This window comes from Megalopta genalis, chromosome 11 (assembly GCF_051020955.1).
Source record: "Megalopta genalis isolate 19385.01 chromosome 11, iyMegGena1_principal, whole genome shotgun sequence".
In the NCBI taxonomy this organism is placed as follows: Eukaryota; Metazoa; Arthropoda; class Insecta; order Hymenoptera; family Halictidae; genus Megalopta; species Megalopta genalis.
Window position 1 is genome coordinate 10,224,149 of NC_135023.1, and position 22,638 is coordinate 10,246,786.

General features: G+C 47.6%; 2 protein-coding genes across 3 annotated transcripts; one reads left to right on the forward strand and one right to left on the reverse strand.

Annotated features, from left to right (window-relative positions):
* Positions 1–5: 5 nt before the first annotated feature.
* LOC117226115 (uncharacterized) lies at positions 6–4,713 on the reverse strand. 2 transcript variants are annotated; one of them, XM_033480125.2, is made up of 5 exons: positions 4,398–4,713; positions 3,545–3,757; positions 1,015–2,907; positions 784–939; positions 6–709 (listed from the first exon to the last, which is right to left on the reverse strand). In XM_033480125.2, exons 2-5 carry the CDS (start codon positions 3,747–3,749, stop codon positions 423–425), a joined length of 2,541 nt encoding a protein of 846 aa, XP_033336016.2. In that variant the 5' UTR covers positions 3,750–3,757; positions 4,398–4,713; the 3' UTR covers positions 6–422. The 2 variants fall into 2 exon arrangements, with proteins under 2 accessions (XP_033336016.2, XP_033336017.2); XM_033480126.2 differs by having other exon boundaries at positions 3,602–3,757; positions 4,398–4,711.
* Positions 4,714–7,234: 2,521 nt separating this feature from the next.
* Positions 7,235–8,986, forward strand: LOC117226074 (uncharacterized). Its single transcript, XM_033480051.2, has 2 exons — positions 7,235–7,394; positions 8,575–8,986. Exons 1-2 carry the CDS (start codon positions 7,386–7,388, stop codon positions 8,905–8,907), a joined length of 342 nt encoding a protein of 113 aa, XP_033335942.1. The 5' UTR covers positions 7,235–7,385; the 3' UTR covers positions 8,908–8,986.
* The last annotated feature ends 13,652 nt before the right edge of the window (positions 8,987–22,638 follow it).

Below are 22,638 nucleotides of genomic sequence, written 5' to 3' on the forward strand. Positions count from 1 at the left end.
ATATCTACGGAGGGTAATCGTATTCTTTTATTCATAATTTCTTCATACGTACACGAGTCTTACATCTATCGAACACAGTTTACCAAGGTAAAAATAAGCGCGCAGCGCGGTTAATACTTGAACACACCTGGATCGCTTTGTCCGTCGGACAAGCAGCTGACTTTTTTTTTTATAAAAAAATTTCTTCAGTTTATAGATACGCGAGTCTTACATCTCTATCGAACCGTTTAATAAGATAAAAATAAGCGTGCAGCGCCGTTAATACTTAAAACATGGTCCGTCAGATAACCGGCTGACGTTCCACGAACGAAGAACCACGTTCCAAAGCGTTTTCTTCTTATTACGGTACAATTCCCGAAGAAATAAATAATTCAACGAATCAAATATATATCAGATTGCATAAGAATGAAACGGATAAATCTTCAGTCGGAGCATGGACTGTATTCCGAGTATTCTCTGGAAGAGTCTCTGGAAAATGTGCAGGAATAGAAATCGGAAGAAGAACTAGAATTTGTGAAGCACGAGTAGGAATAGGAACAAGAACAAGAATCTGAACTGCAGGAACAGGAGGAATCGGAATAGGAACACGAGCTGGAGTCGGAATAGGAACACGAGCTGGAGTCGGAACAGGAACACGAGCTGGAATGGGAAGAACAGCAAGAACAGTCATCGGAATCATCACTGGCCGTGTTCGATCCCATATCGACGTCTGAAAATAATAATGGAATGCATCACAATCTTATGAAACGTATGCAACGGAAATGTACTGCCAGATAACGCTACCTATGTTATATCCCATCGACTTCACGATCTTCGTTACGTGTTTGCCGAATTTCTCCATAGCTCGGCCCGCCTCTCTCTCGTGCCTACGTATTCTCCTTTCCTCGCGTCTCTTCTGCTTGCTCAGCAACAGTCTCTCAAATCTTCCAAGTTTCTCGCCTACAATGCAAGTTGAATAAGACGCAAATCGAAGATATAGCCGCGGATCCAATGAAAATAAACGGCCACGGTTACCTTTGATCGCCGCAGATATATCATCCTGCTGCTCGCTCGCTTTCGGCTCCCTCCACTTTTTTGTTTTCCTCTCGTTCTCCTCGGGACGCCACTTCTCCTTTTTCGCGCAGTTCGAGCTTCCCAGAGATTTCCCTCCTGCTTTCTTCCCCTCGTCGAACACCTTACGATCGTCCGAAATTTGTTTCTTCATGGATTTCTCCGCACGATTCTTCTCCCCTTTCGAACATTTCGCTCGACCCGGGGATCTCATCTTCTCCTTCTTTTCTGCGTCAAATTTCTCACGATCTTGCGAAGTCATTCTCTCCACAGGCTTTTCGACGTTCCTCTCCTCTGCCAAACATTTCGATTTCCCCAGAGACCGTCTCTTTTCTTTTCTTTCATCGCCCAAACACTCGTGATTATCCAATATTTGTTTCTCCGCGTTCGTTTCTTTTTTTCGCGAACATTCGTCTCTCGAGCAACTCGACGACATCCTTTTTTCTTTCGGTTTTTCTTCAAAGTTTTCATAATTACTCGGAATATTATTCTCCGCGATATTATCTGCATTCTCTTTTTTCTGTGTTTGCACTTTTCCAACAAATTTTTCAGTTTCTTTTCGCGAACATTCGTTTTTCGAGCAATTCATTGACTTTCTCTTCTCTTTCGCTTTTCCATCAAAGTTATTATTCGAAATATCTTCCTCCAAGACCTTTTCTGCATCCCCTTTTTTCGAGCATTTCGATTTGCCCAAAGACTGCCTCAATTTTTGCTCTTTTTCAACGATTTCCTCACGATTTTCCGAAATTTGTTTCTCTGTATTCGTTTCTTTTCGCGAACATTGCTTTTTCGAGCAATTTATGGATTTCCTCTTCACTTTCTCTTTTCCATCAAAGTTATTATTCGAAATATCTTCCTCCAAGATCTTCTCTGCATCCCCTTTTTCCGAGTATTTCGATTTTCCCAAAGACTGTCTCTGCGTTTGCACTTTATCAACAAATTCCTCACGATTTTCCGAAATTTGCTTCTCCGGATTCGTTTCATGTCGCGAACATTCGTTATTCGAGCAACCTAAGGAAATACCTTTCTCAACGATCATTTCTGCATTTTTCTTATTCGAGCATCTCGATTTCCCTAAAGACTGTCTCTTTTTTTTCATTTTCTCGACAAATTCCTCACGATTGTCCGAACGCGATTGTTCCTCCGCGATTTTTTTCACAGAATGTCTCGCTTTTCTCGCGCATTCGCCTTTCGAACTGTTCAAAGATTTCCTCCCGCCATTTTTCTCTTCCTGAACACCGTTCGGAATTGTTGCATTGAACGCGTTTGAGCACGGCACGCCATGATTTCCGTTCGACATCGATGTTTTGACAGATTCTCCATCGTAGTCGCAGGAATAATCGATTCGCGTGGATTCTTCGATAGGCTCGAACGAAAAAACATTCGTGTCCTGGGAGGGCACCGTTTCCTTCGTTCCTTCCATCTCCATCGTCTCCTGCACCGTCTCCTGCATCGTCTCCTGCATCGTCTCCTGCACTGTCTCCTGCATCGTCTCCTGCATCGTCTCAGCCATCTTCGACCCGATCGAAGCCCTGTCTCCCGACCTTTTCACGGTCGAGTTCACCTTGGCTTCCGAGGAATTCCCTTGACTCTTCTGATCCTTGGCCGATTTCCTCGCTCCCTTCTTGCAGCTGCTCGCACCCTCCCCCTTTTTCACGTCTTTATCACGTTTCTTCTCCTTCTGCTCCTTTGTCTTCTCTTTCATCGACTTCTCTTTCACCGACTTCTGTTTCATTGTCTTCTCTGCTTTACCTCTCGGCTTCCCACCAGTGGCTTTCGAATTACTTTGCGCCTTTTCCGCGGAACTCTCTTCCTTCTTCTCGCGAGGACTTCTTGCGGTCCGTTTCTTCGTGTACTCTATCGTTGAAAATGGAAATCTCGATTAGTGGAGTCGCCCGTTTATTGGGCAGACTTCTTCGGAACACGTCGAAGTCATTGACGAAGAAATTTTCGTTGACCACGTCTCACGTATACAATATACAAATTGTTTTTATCAATTTTAAGCGACGGAAGTCAGATAGAAAGTTCGCAGTTTCTAACATCGTTTCAATAAAATGAATGCAACGAAAGTGTGTACACGCTGTTTAAAACGATGCAACTTTTATAAAACTGGACTAGACAATTTGAATTTTTTTTACAGATGTTACAAAGACTAATTCGCCGATTGCAATGACATTTTCATTATATATATAAAAGTTACCGAGATCTAAAAGATTCGTTTTTTACATTTTCGTCGTGGGCTCAGATAAACAAAAAAGAATTGAAAATCGCGAGTCATTGCAAGTAACAGCAAAATCAAAAGAAAGTATTTCAGTCATTGTGTAGAGTCAGTCATTTAGTCGAGCTTCAAAAAATGTATGCACTCATTGCTCCTTACTGTATACACATCGTAATTCTTCGAATCTTTTCACTGCGTCGCATTACACCCACTCATTTCCGTCATAAACGCATAAAATCTGCGATACACCGGTGAGTCACGCGAGCGAAGAATTACCTGGAGGCTTCCGTTGCGGGTCGAGCGTGATCAACTCGTTAAACTCGTTCAGAATACCTTGCATGAAATTGCACTGGACGAAGTTGTCGATCTCCTCCCACGGGCTCGGGTTCTGAGCGATGCCCATGATCTGATCCATGTCCAGCAGACCGTCCTCCACGTCGCACGAGAGCGCGGACCTCAGCAGAATCTTCTTCTGGCTCATTTGCGCGTCTGCGAACCCGTTTTTTTTTGTTCGGTTTTCATATCGGCGTTGTATCATGAATTCACGGGACACAGAGCTTGAAACTGCCGCATCAATTATTAATTGCCGCTCGGAACAGCTTTCTGGTTCGCCGTGGAAAGGGTCGCGGCTCGAGGGCAAACATCTTTGTTCCCGGTGCACACGTGCGCCTGAGCTGTTTAAGTGCACGTCAAACGTACGGAAGGGGCTCGCCAAATCCGCGAAACGAGTATTTCCTTAAGGATCCCGGACAGTTTAACGTTGCTCCCGGGCTGATTTATCGGGTAAACGTTTACGCGGTCCCGTTTGCGCGCGGATCCGTTCTCCGCCGGTTGTCGACGAGCAAAACAGCTTGCCGCGCATATTGTGTTTGATCCGATAAATAAATAGCGGGCTACGTCGAGTTAATTGGTCTCCGGTGAACAGGTTGATCCGCGGGGGAAGCCGCGAGAAACGGGAACAGACGCAGCTAGAGTATCGAAAATATTGGTCGGCGCGGTTTATTTTTCCGCTCGGCCTCTGATCGTTGTTTACCGAGCGGTAGAATAGGAGATCGAGCGGAGACGGGCCGCCCGACGGCGTTTAGACGAATCCAGATATTGGCCTGGTGCCGTTAAATCCGCAACTTACGTGTTCCCTGGGTCCGGGCACGCTGTTAGGCAAGGTGGCCCGTTCCGCGGTGGGGTCTCTTTTCGGCGAGGAACGAAAAGAAACAACAAATGCTCCGGTCTTGCTTGCTTGCTTACTTTGAAACTCCCGTTCTACGTCAAACCATGTATTTTCGGGTTTCTCTGTTTCGAGATCGAAGCGAACGCGCCCGGGAGCGACGGCTGTGTCGGAGCACGCGAATCGTCCGCTAACAACGACTAATTTAAGACCGCGGACACGGAACATCGGCGCGGCATCTCGCGCTCGTTACAGGCGAGATCGTTATCGATGGTTTCGCGAAAGGTTGCCGCGTCCGAAGCTGTTTACCGGCTGCCTAACGATCGTCAACCTCGCGACGATTCGAATCGAACCGCACGCAATTATCCCCCGCAGCAACGAGTAACGAGCGCAGCAAGGTCGAGCTTCGACGAGTGGGATTTTTGCATTTCTTTTTTTCGGGACACGCGAGCGCCCAGGAATGCGCTGCAGCTGGCGAATCTGCACCAGAGCTTCGGCATTATTCGGATTGTTTCAAATACGCGTTTGTTCGGGCCAAATCGCGGTTCACGGGTCGACGTACGCCCGACTTTCAAACGCGAACGATGCGCGTCGTTTTTTTTTTCGAACGCCGCGTTCGAAAATCGTCCCTTTGTCTAGCCAACCGTTCGGCATCGTCGTCTGTCCATGCTTCCTTCCGAGCATCGGACAGGTGCGCATATATACAGTCGTCATCGACTGTGAATATACATTGCAATTGTCCGTAATTATTTCGTCTTTTTCTAATTGCCGGCGATCTTCTTCGTTCGGTACGAAATACATATTTATATAAGATAATTATTTTAATGATTCTTTATTCGCGTAGAATTCTTTATTTCAACGATTATCTGTTCGAATAATTTCTTGTACGAAGAGTTTCTTATTCGAATAATTCGAAAAAGTAATACGAAAGATGTAAATTGATAAACTATGGAAAAACACTTTATATTCTATCATTTGTGTTCAAATCAATTATTCTCCGAATGAATTCTTGTAGGAATAAATTTATATTCGAATTGAATCTTATTCGAACGAATTCTTATTCGAACATAATTTTATTCGGATAAATACTTATCTAGATCAATTTTTATTCGATCGAATATTCATTCGACAGTGTCAAACAAAATTTGATTGGTTATAGTCTTTATCTTCTATATCCGTCACTTGAATAAAATTTTTTTCCAATTCTGATTCAATTCGATCCGCGTACAAGCGGGTATATTATTATTATTTATCAGTGAACGGCCTTGGAGTAAGTAAGGAGGCGTGAAGAATTTTATAGCCTGAAATTATAGCGTAAAGATCGCATGGTTTTGTAGCCGGACTTCGTAATTTTATTAGGCCGCTAAGTGGTGCCGTGTCTGACCGTGAACCACCGTTTCCACTTGCAGAAAGAAGAGTAACGTTACACCGGCACGATTGGAAGCGGGTTATTTGGAAAACGAGGCTTAGGATGACTTTTGTTCTTCGCTCTTTGACGTAGTTTCACGTGCGCGCCCAGTGTACGCGGCGTTCGATATTTTTTTCTGAACAACTTTATTAAAAGAAAAATAGTTGTACGTTATCGAGTTTATTGTCGTAGCATCTCGGGCTCAGAATTTGTTTCCCGAAGTTCGATTTACACAGATCTTTTTGCTTAATCATTGCGTTTTTACTGTTACATACAGCTTAGATTTACGTCGATCCGAGGAACACGATTCTTTTTCTAAGGAATTTTGCGACTGAACTTTACCGAGAAAACTAGGTGAAGCAACGTCGAAGTAAACGAAGAAATTAAAAAATCGAGAGACCAGCGATTCTCGGCAGATCGGCGAATCAGTTGAAAAAATCCGCTTCTTAAAGAGCATTTAATATTCGCAAAACTGACAATAAGATATTGATAACAAGTACATATATGTATAACGAGAAGAAATCGAAGGTTTTGAAAAAGTATCGTTACCTTTGCCACGCTTGAAATCAGCGTTGACTTAGGTTCCGATTTTGCGGCACTCTAACGTCACGTTCCGGCAAACTATAATTTCCCGGGAAGTCACTCGGGCCGATTAAATGAATAAACGATCCCGGGATGCCGGAAACGACGTCGGTCGCATTTTCCGCTCGTTTAGTTGCGCGAGGTGGCTGCGACGGCAGCTCGCCGCGTGACGAAAGAAAAGTCAAGGTGCATAGCTACGGTGACGTCAGTTGGGGCTCCGCGTGTAACCTGTCAGACATTACGACGTGTCCTCTCTGTCTCCCGCTTATAATAGTCGGGTCATCGAGTGGAAGAGGGTTAGATGACGTCACCTTTCCGATGACCGCACGCTTGGCCGATGTCATCGTGCGTTTTCGACGGATATAGCTGCGCGGGAAAGAACGTTCGCCGGTGTACCGTAAATGGCGAAAGCCGGTTCCGATCTCGGAAAGGAGCCGCGTGGGTGGGCCAGGATGGTTTCGGTATCGTCGCGGCACGCGATAAGTCGTCGGATGGATTGGTTTTCCCCGACAGATGTTCCAGGAACGATCGGGAAACTCGGATCTCGGATCTACGTAAACAGACGTTCCGCCGCGGGACGTCCAGGATCCTAGAACGTTCGTTTCCTCTCTCGTTACGATAATATTTACGGTTCCGCGGAGATATTTGCATTTGTTCGCGGTCGCGGCGCGACGCGGCGGCGCGATTCCGCGTGCAATCGCCGCGGGGATTGATCGATCTCTCCTCGTGGATCGTCCTCGCTACGCGCGTCACCGAGCTATCGTCGCGGATCCGTCGTCGCCAACGTAAAAGGAGAACGATTCGACGGTAACGTTTGCCCCGGGGCCGACGAATGCCTTCTCGAACCCGTCGGAGCCCAACCGAGCGACGACGCACAGGTGACTGCATCCCGCCAGGCGCGTATAAAAGCGTCGCCGGTCCTCCGGATCGGGAATCAGTCGGTCGAGCCCGCCGGAGCGAACATGATCGAGGTAAGGAGTATCCGCGACGAGGAGACTGCTGTTTTTAAGGATTCATTCGGTAACGAGGAGAACGTTTGGAAGTGCTAACCCTTTGCACTCGAGGCTATTTTAACTTCAAAATGAAGACATTTGTTTCAACCTACAGTATTTCCATTTGTTATGATTGTTTTTATTTGATACATGTGGAATTGAAGCTGTTTGATGGTAGAACACTTCTATTATTTATCGATTTATCGAACATAGGCAAATTTAATAATGTGAAAATTCTTTTGAAAATACTGTAGCAACTTTTAGCGTCGCCTCAGAGTCGTCACTCGAGTGCAAAGGGTTAATAGTTTGTGAACCGGTGGGAAGGATCGAAATCCAAAATCGCTTTGATTTATCGTAATGACGATTTTGGATTATTTCTTGTTCTTATAATTATTATTTGATCATTTATTTTGTTACGGGTAGTTGCCCGTTGGTTATAAAATCAGGGAATACAGATATTCAGAATGGATAGGTACAAGGTTAAATTAAAAATAGCACAATAACAGCAATTACTTGCATCATGCTATTAACGCGTGAGAAAGTCATGCGCGGAACACAAGTTGTTCGTTTAAAGCGTAAATTTCGCGCGAACATTTCTGATAGCTGAGCCGAGCGAGAAGAAGATATAATATGCTGTGTCGACACGAAGCTAACAATATCACACACGTAAGAATGTACCGCGTGATTAAGAAGTTCTTTATGCTATCAGAAAAAGGACATGCGAGATCCCGATGGTTTCTAAACTCCAAGCTTCAATTATAATCGCGACGAAGTGCAGCAGCTGTTCTAACTCTTCTAATATTTCATATAAAAATACGAACCATTGAAGGAATTTTTTGGACATTTATTACAAGCCCCAGAAGTCTCTATCAACCCCTTTAACACCGAGTAAGGCACCTGTTATGGAGATTTCGTACAAAATTTACTGGACACGAATGTCACTCGTTTCTCCTAAATCGAAACAAAATTTGATTTTTTTGTTATCGAAACCCGGCAATGAAAGTATAGATCGAGACATATAAGAAACAAAAATTATCTTGTTCTAATAGAGAAATTATTCAAGACGAAGAAGTGCTAATTAAATGCAATTTATCTGTTTCATTCCACTGTTTCTACAGTTTAATACCGGAATGGTGCGACGTCTAATAAATAATTACAGATCGTCGTGCTGCTACTGGGGGCCTACGGGGTTCTGGCAGTTCCAGTGACGCCTCGGGTCGATGGGAGCCCCTCGATGCCCATAGGAATGGTCTTGCCTCTGCTTCCAGGCTCGGAGAATCTAGACGAGAAAGCTGTCCCGCTCGCGAAGCTGGTGGTTCTCGATCCGCTTGGCCCGCCTGGACGACCGAACCTCATTGAGCAGACTCGGGTGCCTTCGAAACTTCCTGGAACGGAGAATCTGGCCGAGAAACGCATTCCCTTCGTGGTCCTTGAAAAATTGTCCCGTCCCTTCGCGGACGAAGCCTCGAACGCGAGCGATTCTCGCGCGTAACGCTTCGAGACGCGTGGGCGTAAGACAAATGTTGGCGGAGCGGGTGTTGAGAGAGAAAATACACACGAATCGAACCATTGTTTCTTCAGTTATTCGACAGACAATGTCAGCTATAATACCATTCCTGAACGTTTCCCAATCCGCTCCAGCTGCGACGTTTTAGAGGCGAAATGTGATGAAAGTCGGAGTAAGGAGAGAGAGAGAGAGAGAGAGAAAAGCGCGACGAATGTTCGAGCGGCGATTTTTTTTTAATGATTGCATGGGAATTTGTTATCTTGGTTGGATAACGGAGAGACTTCTTCCTGAAATATCGATACTGTCGGAAATGTGTGCCAGCGGACTCTGTTCTCTCTGTAACACTTGGAGCCTGCGACCAGAGACGAGCAGATTCTGTAACGCGGACAATCCGTAGAAAAATTCGCTCGGTATTGTGTCGATCGAGGTATCGGCGTGCACCTTGTATGTTTCCGTGTTCTGCGAAAATGGAGCGCCTTGGATCTCGATGTCATTTCCGTGTCGCTATCGTCGTTGCCGATATTTCAGAAATTCCAGTTTCATAGCGGGAATCGAGTATTCCGTATACCTCGTTTGTACTACGACACGATAAAATGGTACCAATGTTATACAATAACGGTAACAGAAGAACAATTAACTGCGGAAATACACCCGCAATCGACTTGATGAGTTGTGCCATCGAGAGAAAAAGCATGATGGCAGAATTGTTATTTTAATATCAATTCTCTGTGCGGTTTAATGTAATTCATTGTGCTACAAACACGTACATAATTTGTTTCTTGTTCTTGCTTTCTTTCAGAGAAATCATTGCGCGTCCAAAAAATGTTACAACTTGATGGTGCATGTATAGATAAATAAGGTTTTTAGGCATTTAAAAATTTCGTTTATGAGCACGATTTTTTTATTATTACGTGCATAATACAGAGAAGAAGTAGTGTATAAGGAAACGCTGTCTTTTAATGTTTTTTACTGATTTTGAGCGACGTCGGTATTTGAGAAACGCCATAAGGTGTTTGGCACACTCTGATCTGTCTTCATTAACGGACTCTTTGATTCTCCGGCAATGTTGGAGAACTTTCACCTGTATGATCCAATGTTTCATCTCAGTTCCAGAGAAAACATAAAACAAAACAAACAAAACAAAACAGAGAACGTAAAACAACTTTTGGGTACTAACAGTGGGCTCCATCGTGTTTTCTCTATTGTAAAAATAGTTTGCGTTTATCCATCGATTTTTTCAATCATGCATTACACCCTTCCGAACAGAATTTAAGGCGTATTATTAAATATAACAACGTTATTAGGATCCGTAGAGATTTTTCATATCAATTTAAGGAATTCTATATACTAAATTCTATATTTACTTTATTTTTCCCTTTTTTTCTTTTCACTCTGAATCATTCTAAATCTCTATACTCCTTCCTTTTTCTGATTTGGTAACTAACGAGTACGTTCCGCGCGTATCCAATAAATAAATAAATTACTCCGACGCGAGTTATCGCCAGTTCCTGTCCCTTATCCGGGCGGTTCGAGTTATGGATCGCGGCGAGCGACTGTATCCGTTCACCGCGAGATGCCTCACCGAATCGCAATTCTGTGATTTCCCCTGAAACAGAACCGGAACCCAAAGAAGGGCAATCACCCCTCACACGTATCGTTTAATTCCCAATTCAGCGAACTATTTGTTCTTATCCTCCGAAAATGTCTCTCATTTCTCGCGTTCTCGTTCGCGTTCTCCTTCGCGGAAGACGAAAGAGAACCACGCGAAAAACCGAGGAAATCCGGAGGAATCGAACGGGTCAATGTTCCTCTGTCTATCGATGTTCGCGCGAATTTTTCGGTTAATGTTGAACGGGAAATCGGCTCCGGAAATCGGCCCCAGAGTCGGCCGCGGTAAATTTGATTGCGAGACACGGTCGATTTGAAGCGTAACTTCGAAATTCGAACGAATATGGAGCAGAGGGAGAGAGGGACAGGTCCGACGATAGATTGGTTTGTTCGCGCGTCGTTACCGTGCGCACGATGAAACGAACCGATTGTACACGCGATCGATTATCAACGCTCCACGATGGCCGCTTTCCTAACAATCCACCGAATTATCCGACCATACGGGTAATCGCGTTACTTCATCAATTATCCGCCGACGCTGCTCGCAATTAAGGCCGCGAAATACCGACCCGATAATCTTTCGCATCGGCATACGTAATCGGGCGCGGGGGCGATTCGTCGCGCGTAACGACGGACGAACCATGCCCCCGCGGAGCCCCGCAAACCCCGTGTCGCCGCAGCCGGCTATTTCCTCGGGAAAACAGGGGCCCGAGGGGGGCCGCCGCGCTATTTTGCCGGCGATATTCGACGCGTGTCGGTTGCGTTTGAATATATCAATTTCGAAGTGGCCGATAGTTTGCCGAATATGCAAATTCCTGTAACGATCAAAGGGGAAATATATGCATATACACCGATTTATATACGTGCCCTTCGATTTTCGGCCGGGCTATTGTCGCCCGCTTTTTTTTTGCCACGGCGATTCGAGCTCCGAGGAACCGAACCGTTCCGCCGAACAATCGGCTCCGGGACTTACACGGTGTACGAAACTGTTACGTTCGGTTGCCGGACGTTTCGACCGATTAGCCGTGGGCGCCTCCTTTTCAGAGCGCGCACCTATGTGTGTCGCGAGAATCAAGCGATAATGTCTATACTCGTCGCGAGTAAAATGTAGTGACCATTGGCTATTTAAATTGTAATTTTAGCGACGACAAAAACATATTCTCAAATACTCGTCAAACACAGCTAACTGGTTAACTCTTCGAGGCACGCGATTTTAAAGGAAATAAGAGCCCGAGTTGCACAGAATGTAGCGTTATGAAACAACAATTCATTGGACCGTGCAATTCGCTAAGCTTAACCCCTTGCCGTACCATTTTCTTCGCAGTTACGAGAAGTAGAAGTTTTCCGATTGTAATAATTTCTTAGGGAAAGAAGAAGAAGGAAATTGTATTTGTGTGTGTGTCGTGTGTCTACGTTTGCTCGAATATTTAAATATTGTGGAGAAGGGAACAGAATTTTATTCCAACTTAAAAGAACGGGATGACATTTATACTCAACAGGTTCTTAATAGAAATCTCTGTTATCGGTTAGATTCGTTAAAATACGGCGATGGATTAATCGCGATAGTGTCGAGAACTTATCAATGCGTTTCGACTAGCGTGAATTTTTGTTTTCGGTGATTTATGCGGTGATATCCAACCGAACGTGGAACATCGAATGAAATAGCAAACAATAACTACGAGTAGCTTCAACTTTTTCTGCTCCGGATTAAAATATATCCTATCGTACGTAAAGAGATTTGAACCCGCTTATAACCCCAAACAGTTAAAACAGACCGGAACGGAATGGGGAGTTCAGATTTAAAGGATCTTTAGATGAACCTTTCGACTTCGCTCTCTCGCTCAACTGAAACAACAGAGTTTTAATTACAATTTCGTAACCCGTTTGCATCGCGAGGATGAATGGAACATAATTTTATTAATTCGAAATGGTCAGCGTGTAAACGGCTGCCTCGCAGCCGTGACAGCGTTAATTGTGTTTCTTTTCTTTATTTCGCGATCGAATAAACGACCCAACGTTTTCGAGTTTCTCTAGTTAGACTTGTTCCAAACGCTATACATTAATGATTCGATTTGATTCGATTTGTTGTAAGCTCACTTTTACATCGCAGTGTTCGAAATGTCGGAAAGATAATCGATGGTTAAAAACATTAATAAGATTGAGGTCGATCTAAAATTAAAACAGAATCAAATTTTATGACAACGACTAGACCGCGGATTTGATGCGGATTTATGACACAAATAGGTCACTAAAATTTCGAACGATGAGAATATTGACAGAACTTAAGGATGTGTACGTACTATCTTCAGCTCATTTATCAATTATTACAGAAAGAAAGAAATTCCTATGCGACACGTTTTTGTTGCAATCGTCGATGATAATCTTTATTTTTAAGATCTTTTTAAGTATCCGCGGCCTATCAAAAACTTGTGCTAAATCTACGAGACTATACAGAAGTAAACTGTGCGGTAAACGACGCAAGTTAGTTAACAATGCGATTATCGCAGCTGCGATTTCTTAACGAATTATTTTCGCCGTTGCCGCGCGAACGAAACGCTCGGCAAATTGGAGCACGTCGAAGGATTAAATCCTAGTTCGATCTCTCGGTTGACTAACGTTTAGCATGTCGGGGGGCATTGTGCGAAAAAATGGAGGCCAGGCACAATAAACCGAATCGAGAGGCGTCTCGATTCGCGGGTAGCGGACCGGAAGAATCGAGGAGAGGAATTTTCGTCGAGGACTACTCTCGGAGCTATTCGCGACATTGGCAATGCTTCTTCGCGATTCGATATAATATAAACACCGAAGTACGATTGTCGGCACGCATCGCTGGCGACGCGAGGAAGCTGGCCAGGGAAGAGCGACGAACGCGAGACGGAGAACAACAAGAGGTAAGGGAAAAGAATATGCGAGCGGCGGGACAGAAGCGAGCAGGAAAGCTTCGCACGCTATGTTTGGAATCCGTGCCACGAGCGTGGGAGGCAGAGGTTGAACGACGACGGCACCGGGGCGGCGGACAGGAAATCACGTGGCTGGAAGGAAAAGTTTTCGATAAAACGGATGACTCGCTCGTTGGGATCCTCCTCGAGGTCGCTACAGTTGGACAGGAGTTGCTCTCAAACCGCGGTGAACGTTAATTCGCTTAACGGGCTCGTTTCTCGTTTTACTCGCACCTGCTACCTTCTACCTGGCTCGCTCGCCTCTTTCCGGCCGTGCTCGCGCGTCCATCAAACTGCTCCGAGGCTCCCAGCAGCCTCCGAACTCGTGCCGCCTTGTTTTATAGGTCGGAGGGGAGTGCACGGCGGTGCAGCATAAACGGCGACACGTGCTTCGACACCCACCAAAAATATCGCCGGCAGAGCCAATTAGTTGCGAGACCCGGCGAACCGAAACCTGACCTAATTCGGGATCCACGCGGGTCCCACTCGTGGAACACACGGGCCTGAAACGAACCACCGAATTCCGATGTGGAAGATCACAGATTCTCTTGATTTAGGCAAACTCGAATTTAACACAGGGCTAACACAATTCAAACGTGAACCAGACTCGGTCCAGACCGCTGGAAACTTCATCGAACGCAAGACGGCCACTCTAATGCCGCTCGAACCCGAGCTAATCCGTACGGAAACTTGACCTAATTCGAACCTACACGTGGCCCGATCCGGGGCAGAATTCGATACCGGACCGAAACAGAATTCGCACCGATGAAAACGTCGGCAGAACTCCAGTTAAGCCGAGCGAGATCAAGCACAGAGATCGGTCGCAAGTCAATTCGAACAAATTGTAGAACGGTCCAGACCGCCGCGGATATAATCCAAACAAATTGAAAGGCAGACCCGATCCGAGACAACTCTGACGCACCTCAATGTAAACCGAAACCCGTCCAGACCCGGCAAATTCCAGTCTAATCCAAAGCGCGAAGCGGACAAGTACCGGAGTCCATTCTATTCCAGACAAACTCGGTGATATATTCACCAACTTCTCGACAATGGAACTTTTGCAGGACTTCGCGCACGGCCCTGTCCTCGGATTCGTTCAAACTTCGGCCGATCGATTTCTTCTTCGCCTTCGATTTCCACGCTCAGACGATCGACGCTAACCCCTGTCATCTCTCTCTCTCTCCCTCTCTCTCTCTCTCTCTCTCTCTCTTTCTCTCTCTCAAATATTCATCTCAGAACCAGCTGGCAGTGAAAACGGAAACAGTGCCGGGATCGTGCGTAATCCGGAACGGCGCGCAGCAGTTTCGAAACAATGTTGCACCTCGCGGAAGGATTCGCCCGGAACATCGGCCGTGTTCTCGTAAAACCGGCAATAAAATAGTTGTCGCGCAGCAATGGAATCGAAAGCGTCTCCCACGTACAGAGAAAGAGAGAGAGAGAGAGAGAGAGAGAGAGAGAGAGAGAGAGAGAGAGAGAGAGCCGTGCCACTTTTCCTTGCCGCGTACCCTCCGGCGTGCACATTCGCACATAGTCGGTCGCAGCACCGCCTCGCCCGCTCGAAATTCGCCGATTATTTGCCGTCTCGCGACGAGAACGCTTGGACAGCTGTCGCGCTTCCCTCCCGCGCGTTTAGAACCGTCCGAAGGAGGAACTCGATCGGAGTTGCATTTTACCGATCCGCAGCAGCCTCGCTTTGCAATTCCGTGGACGGGCGATGGTCGCTCGGAAGCCCGTTAACGGGCGCTAATCGGGATTCCATGGGAGTACCCGGCCCGGCCCCCTTCCCCCCGTCGCCCCGCCAACCCCCTTCGCAAACGTGTTCTCTTCCTCCTCTTCTTCCCGGGCGCCGACACCGGGCCGGCTTCGCTCTCGTTCCTCTTCCCCTTTCATGTTCAGATCAGGCTATGATACACAGGAATGTCCGGGATGCGGAGTGCGATGGCGTAGGGCTCTCTTGGTTGACTCGGCACGGCCATTATCGTGATTACATTAGGCGCTACCCCGGCGAGCAACGCGAGCCGTGGGCGCGCGCGCGCGCGCGTTCGCGAGCCGGCAAGCGTGTTCCCGGCTCTCCCCGTTGCGCCCGCTCGCGGACGTTCGAGCGGGCAAGCGAGTGACCACGAATCATCCGGTTTGCCGAGCGCACAATTCGACGGGGCCGAGAGTCTAAGAGGGTCGACGGAGACGGCGGAACACGGCTCCATGTTATCCGTCGACTGACTCCTCCATCCCCTTGCCGATACCGCCGCATCTTTTCGAACCTGTATTTCCGTATCATCCCCTCCGATGGAAATTCGAGCGCAGGGGCGACAGAGTCCGTTACCGTGGACCGACCGATTGCTGTGCCTTCGAGCATAATTATTAACTTCATATTTATCGATCAACACGTTCGCCACCAGGGTGACACACGCGCGACCGTCATGATTTCACATTTCACGCGAAGAACGTCGAATTAATTTTGCTAATGTGATTATTTAAAATTGGAGCACGTGGCATGATATTTGGAGAATTTATTTTACAAGAGGATGCGATGTGTTTTGTTGCAATGTAACGATTTTCAAATAGCCCTCCTCCCCCCGCACAGTACATTGTGTTTTATTTGTATGAAACTGTGTCAATGCTGCTTATTTTTAGACAAAGATTTTTATCACGTTGTGTATCCTATATTTACCTAAAGGAAAATATGCTTCACTTATTCTCTAAGTATTGAATATAAATAATAATTATGAATATAATTATATGCGCTAGCGACACTGGTAGCAAACGTGTTAAGACATTAAATTTTTATATGAAATAAACAGACTAGAAAAGTGACCAAATTTAATGTGTCTAAATTTTTGGATTTTTCTATATATGATAATTTTGATATGTCCAAATTATTTTATTTTTCTATGTCCGATATTCCAATACGTCTAAATTATTTTATTCTTTAATTTACAATATTCTAATACGCCTAAATTTTTTATTCTTCTATGTTCAATATTCCGTTTATATTCGAATAAGAAAATTCAATACATCTTATTCGATAAATGCAAAGTGAACTGTGCCCGGAAATAATGAACCATAGTCGCCGAACAACAGCCCACAGTAACCGGCTCTACCACTCTATTTGACTCCGTAGCTCGTTGGTCACTCGGTCGATCCGTCGCGAGAAAACCAAAGGGTTCGTGGGGGGGAGGGGGCACGTTTACTAAGAGTTTCCGCCGGTAATAGGTCCCGGCGTCGTTTATACTCCTCCTTCCGAGACTTTATTCCGGCTAGATACTCCCGCGGGATCGCGACGCGGGACTAACGTTTTATAACTCGCCGGCGGGCCGTATAGTCGGGTTACTCGACCCAACGCGTCCCGCCAGACGTCTGGCTTTTACGTTTCCTTCGCGACACCCCCGCGATGCAGATGCTGATAGATTGGGCCGGCCGAGAAACATGGCCGACGACCCTCGCGCAGTCATCTTTAATGCCGACTTCGCCACACCGTGTCGCCCGCCCTTTGCCGCGACTGTCCGTCCCCTCGATTCAATTGCCGGACTTTCGCGATCCGAGATTGGAAGCGGCGCAATGATCGATTGGTTCGCATTACACGGGGTAACTAGGAGACCGAGGAACGTGCGACCCCACGTGTGTCCCGGTTCCATCGTACGCTAATCGAATCGACGAATTTTCATAATTCCAGATTCGGGGGTGGCGCGGTTGCGGGATCGCCTCGTTCCGATCGACGGGGAGAAATAAGAGGACGGCCCGGGTGATATGCGGCTCCGCGCGACTAATGGGTTATACATGTCCCATGAAACGTTGAAAAAATTTCCGCGGCGATAAAAGTTTATAAGAAACGTATAAAACGGTCCTGGCCCGGCCCCTCGTGTCACGCGGTTTTAAGAGATAAGACGTGCGGGCGAACTGCGCCTCCAATATTTATATCATAAATATAATATTCGAGGGTCGAACGGAGGAAAGGGTCGAAGTTGAGAAATTACAGGCACGATTGCGCGGCGGCTTGACGTCGACGCGGGTGCCGCGCGATGGTAATGAAAAATTTCGAAGCACGCATTTCGCGGACGTTATGCACGGAAAATGCCGTCGCTCGGTAGGTTAAGGGAACAGTTCGCTCGCGGGCTTCTTCTGTGTTCCCGCAGAAAAATCTTCGGGTCGCGGGGTTATGGATTAGGGCGTCGAGGAGCGATGCGCATCCTTATGCAGGGAAGATCTATGTCCGCGGGAATGCAGGATCGTCCTTTTCCAAGCGGTTTTTGCGGAGGCGGGCAAGTTGCCTCGCGTGGAAGTCGTCTCGCGTAATTTCATAAGACCGCAATCTACGCGACGAGGTGGAAGGAAAATGGCCGCAATGTTTTCCCTCGCAGTCGACAATGGTACACGGTCTCAGCCGTGTCTGGGAACGGGGATGTCGCCCGTGGAAGTTCATTTCTTATCGCCCCCCTCACCCGCCGCTGCTCTCCACCCTTTTCACCTATTTCACCTGTTCGCCGGCTCGGCTCGAATTTTCTAATAATAATAATAATAATGGAAATAATAACAGTAATGATGATAACAATTGTCCGATCGATCGTGCAAATTAATACGGGTATTGAGTGGCTTCGAGGTAAATTGCAATTATCAAAGCGATCTATAGATGCACCGTGGAACATGTTTTATTAAGGGTTCTATCTTATTCATCAAGGGTCTCGAGTGACGCAGGAATCTCGTTAAAATTGATTAAACTGGTTATCGCGCCGTAAATTACAATTCGCCCATTTGCAACGAATGACGCGGCTGCCGGCGTTGCTCGGTTGAAAACCGCGTGCCGGAGCGGACGTGTATTTAGACTGGTCGCATTGTCTCGATCCACGCCGGCCGGGCACGTTGTACGCGATTATTGCAGTCGCAGATGCGCCGAGATGTACGGATCGGAATTATTCCTGCAGCCTCGCGACGGATTGCGTTATTTTTATCAAAGCCGACATATCCGACGGATAATCTTATTTCTGGACGACTGCACTCCATGCAAGTCTCTATTCTCGTTTTCGCCGATCGTTTTACCAAGATTATAATAAACCGGGGGGAGGGAGGGACTCCGCTTGGAAATCCATCGTGGCGAGAGAGCGAGGTAAATCGAATATTATTTCTTATTAATATTCAAATTCTCCTATAGTTCGTTTCACGGACAAGCACGCGGAACGTCTGCACCATAGATGCATCATAGATCCACTTTTAGATCCTCCCATTTTCTTCCGCGTTACACCGGATGGAAGGACCAGTAACTCGCTTAGGCGTGTCACTGCGTGTGCTTCATTAAATAGATCGATAATTTCTCATCGAGGCGTACCGGTAATTTGAATAATCGGGCATTAAGAAGTCCGGCGAAACCGGCTGTTTACGAACAAGCGCGTCTATTTATCGTTCCATCGTATCGATCTCTCGGTCGATCGTTGGGAGACAGAGGGACGCGGCGGTTTAAGCGATCTCCGAGATCTTTGGCGAAGGAACTTCGTCCATTGAGCTGGGTATCCGTTGAAACTGCCTTCGTTTGCCGGTCGGGATCGGGAAGCGAAAAAAAGAGGAGCGCGGAGAGGACGCGGGGGAGGATCTAGTAATTTGCGACGCGGCGTCGTTCGACGGCCAGAAACGATTCCGGGCTCCCGGCTACGGATTTAATATTTACACGCAGCGGAACTTCTTCGTAGCGGGTCCGTTTGCCCCTCTTTCTCTCTACCTCTCTCTCTCTCGCTCTCGTCTCGCTTTCCCTCTCCGGGACGCGCGCGTCGTTCATCTCGGTTTCCCGTCGTTGCGTTTGCGGCAATTTTTTGCGTACGCAATTATTATTAACTTTGGTCCGACGAGCATGAAAAATGGCCGGAGAGCGAGAGCAGAAAGAGAGAGAGAGAGATAATAGAGGGAAAGAGAGAGAGAGAGAGAGAGAGAGAGAGAGAGAGGGCGAGGGTAGGAGAACGCGATGGGAAACTGGAGCGGTCGACGAGGGGGAGCTGCGGCCGCGGGTGAATGCGCGTTGTTGTATACATCCTCGCCGCGTTTCCGTGCTTCGCGTAATTACCGACGAACGAAAGCTTAATCATTGCCGACTCGCCGCGCGGGAAATTACCGACCGCCTCGCGAAAGGATCCGTGCTCGCGATAGCCTGCGAGCAGTAGCAGCAGCGGCAGCGGCAATAACGAGAGAGCATCGAGAGAGAGACGATCGGCTCGTTTTCCCGTACCGTTCCCCGGCAACGGAGGCGTGCACGCGGCTCTCCTCCTCGATCGTTGGATCGCACTCCCGGATCTCCTCGGATTCCCGTAACAGCTGGGAAACGTCGACACGGAGGAGTCGCCGAGTCAAAGACACAGAAGGAAAATCGAGGAGTCGGCCCGCTTCGCGCGGGGGTGGAGAGCAAAGAAAAGCGGCAGGAGGCAGCAGTCTTTGCCGGCGGCACACGGCCTCGAAGTTGCCCGTAGACACGCGAGGACGCGATCCCATCGATCGTGTGTGCGCGCACGTTCGCCTCTATCGTCCCGCTCGCTCCCGGCCGGATGTAAATTACGACGTACGGTGCCCGACTCGGCTCGGCTCGGCTCTGCTCGAAACGGAGCCGGTTCCCTTCTCTTGTGCGCCACGTATGCATCATTAAGAAATCGTCCCGGCCGCGATCTCGATGCCGCGGAACGGCGCCGCGGCAGGCCGGCTGATCTCGCGTGCGGTTTCTCGCCTCCTCCGATCGGATCCAAGCGTGAACGGCCCATCGGCGTGACTTTCGTGACGCTTCGATGGCGTGGCGTGGCGTGGCGCGGCGCGGCCTGCCGTGGCGTCGCAACGCGAGATCGATCGATTTCCGTCCTTTCTCGCCCATGATGGATCGTCGCCTCTTCCGCCGCGGTAACAACCTTTCCCCCACGTCCCGTCATTCACCCGGCCCGGTTCCGGGCCCCTCTTCCTCCAACGCCTCGAACACCCACCCCTCCCGTCGTGGACGTCGTCGCATCGCGTTTCACGTTTTTAAAATCCTTCGGCGGATCGTTTTCGACGATCGATGCCCGCGACGCGCCGGCGATTTCTCGTCGTGCACCGTTTTCGAAACAGCTCCGCTAATCTAACTTTCGAATCCGCTTTGCAGCGGGAGGGCCGCGCCGAGCGATCCGGCCGTTGCGACGGCACCGGAAATTCAAGCCGGGAGGCGGCTTATGGTAACGAGTGCGTATCGAGCCAGTTAAACCGTGCACCCGTGTATCGCCTGGGTTAGTCGCGGCGCCTCGAGAATCGATAAGACGCAACGAAAGCTCGAACTCGCGCCCCTTAAACGCTCGCTTTCTGCTCTCTCTCTCTCTCTCTCTCTCTCTCTCTCTCTCGCTCTTCCTCACGCTCTCTCGCGTTCTCTCGCCCCTCGTACTCTCTGTCTCTCCTCTGCCGATCCTCCCGCGCCCACCCCCGCCGCGCCGACAGGCCACGCGAGACCGTATCGAGAGATCGTATGGAATAATCGAGGCCACGCGTGTCGCCGGGACCTCGAGCGTTCCCGCGAAATTCGAGGCTATTTTTTCCTCCCTATCAAACTATGAGAACTTTCGTCGGCGGCTCGAGACAGAAACTACCATGCGGGACAATGCTAATTTCATTTCATTTTATTTATTTGTGCCTGCGGTTGGACACCCATTTTTACAATGACAGAAACGAATGGCGTCTTATCTCGTCTTATCTCGAACGCCGGAGAATCAGTTAATCAGACATTGGATCATCGATACGTAATCACCATAATCGCGATAGAAATATCCGAGTCGTAACTGGAATCCAAACTTGAAGCTAAAGTCTAGGCCAGGCGAAGCGCACCTATTCGTTAAATATTGATGGAGCTTCTCAAAGGCAAATTGTTAAGAGATGACTTTAGCGCAAGCAAAGAGAGAGGGAGAGAGAGAGATTACCCCGTGGGGCACTTGCCCTGATCCTTTGAATCCGGGGCAATGAGATCGGGACTCCCGCGTTAGAAATCTTCGAGTTCGAAGTTCGATTCTTTCTCTGGGATCATTTGGGTTTCGCAGGCCGGGCCGCTCATTGGTTAGTGGAGCCTGATTGAAAGAGGATAACTGAAGGATGGAAAGGCGCTTCGATCTTAGACCAAAGGAGACGATCCTCAAAGCCATTCTTTCGCTGATCCAAAATTCGCAAGATGTACAGAGACAGGGGTGTCTTTTCTCTGTCCGATGTCTTTTAAGAGGATTTTTTTTTATTGTAGAATTCGTTTCTTTTCTTGTATTTTTTGATATTTCTTTATTGAAAACTATGCAAGCTTTCGTATCGACGTTTCTCGAACATATTTTATTTATCTATCAATATTATTCGCAAATGTTTTCGAAAGAAAAGTAGTGAAAATTAGTGCCAACATGGAGCCTCATGCGCGATCGCGTGTCAAAAAGATGCTTCCATGGCTTCCACGGTCCCAGTCGTTCTATTTATCTGAAACAAAGCAACGAAAAACATTGTTAATTATGCGTTTGGCTATAACGGGTACCGGAAGTCAGGGACGAAATCAACGATTAAAGGAAATTGCAAAGTCGATTTGTTCGACGATTAACGATAGAAGACCCGCTTAAGTTAACACCGAGCTTTCAACGACGATTTCGAGAGCTCCGAGATCGAGAAGAGCTTTGTTACCTTCGCTGTTAGAGCGAACGGGACAAGTCGTTTAACCCGCGGCCCGTTACGATATCGTTGTCGTCGGATCGCGAGCGCTTCGGTTTTCTTAAAAGCATCGTCGCCGATCAGAAACCGGAAACTCGGGTAGTCCGAGCGTGTCGCGCGTCAATTGAATCGTTGGTCGAACGTGATCGGAAACTCGTAAACTTTCTGTCCTTTTTTCAAGCGTGCCGCCCCTCGTCTAGCACCCCCTTCTTGTCCTTGTACTTCCGCGAACTCTGCTTTCCGCTCGATTCGGACGGACCTGCGAGATCGATGACACGCTTCGCCCTCGTTTCGAGCCCTTCGCGAAGGGCATGCGAATCGTCGCGTACACTTTCTGCATACTCCAAGGAACGCAGCATCCAATTTGGCATACGCTGCATCCACCGGTTTCGCGTAGGTTCCTTTGATCGGAGAACGCGGTGAAAATTTCGAACGATCGTTGCTGATCTTGCGAACAACAATTTTTATATAAAAACAAACTATTTAGAACGGTCGATGGATAGTTATT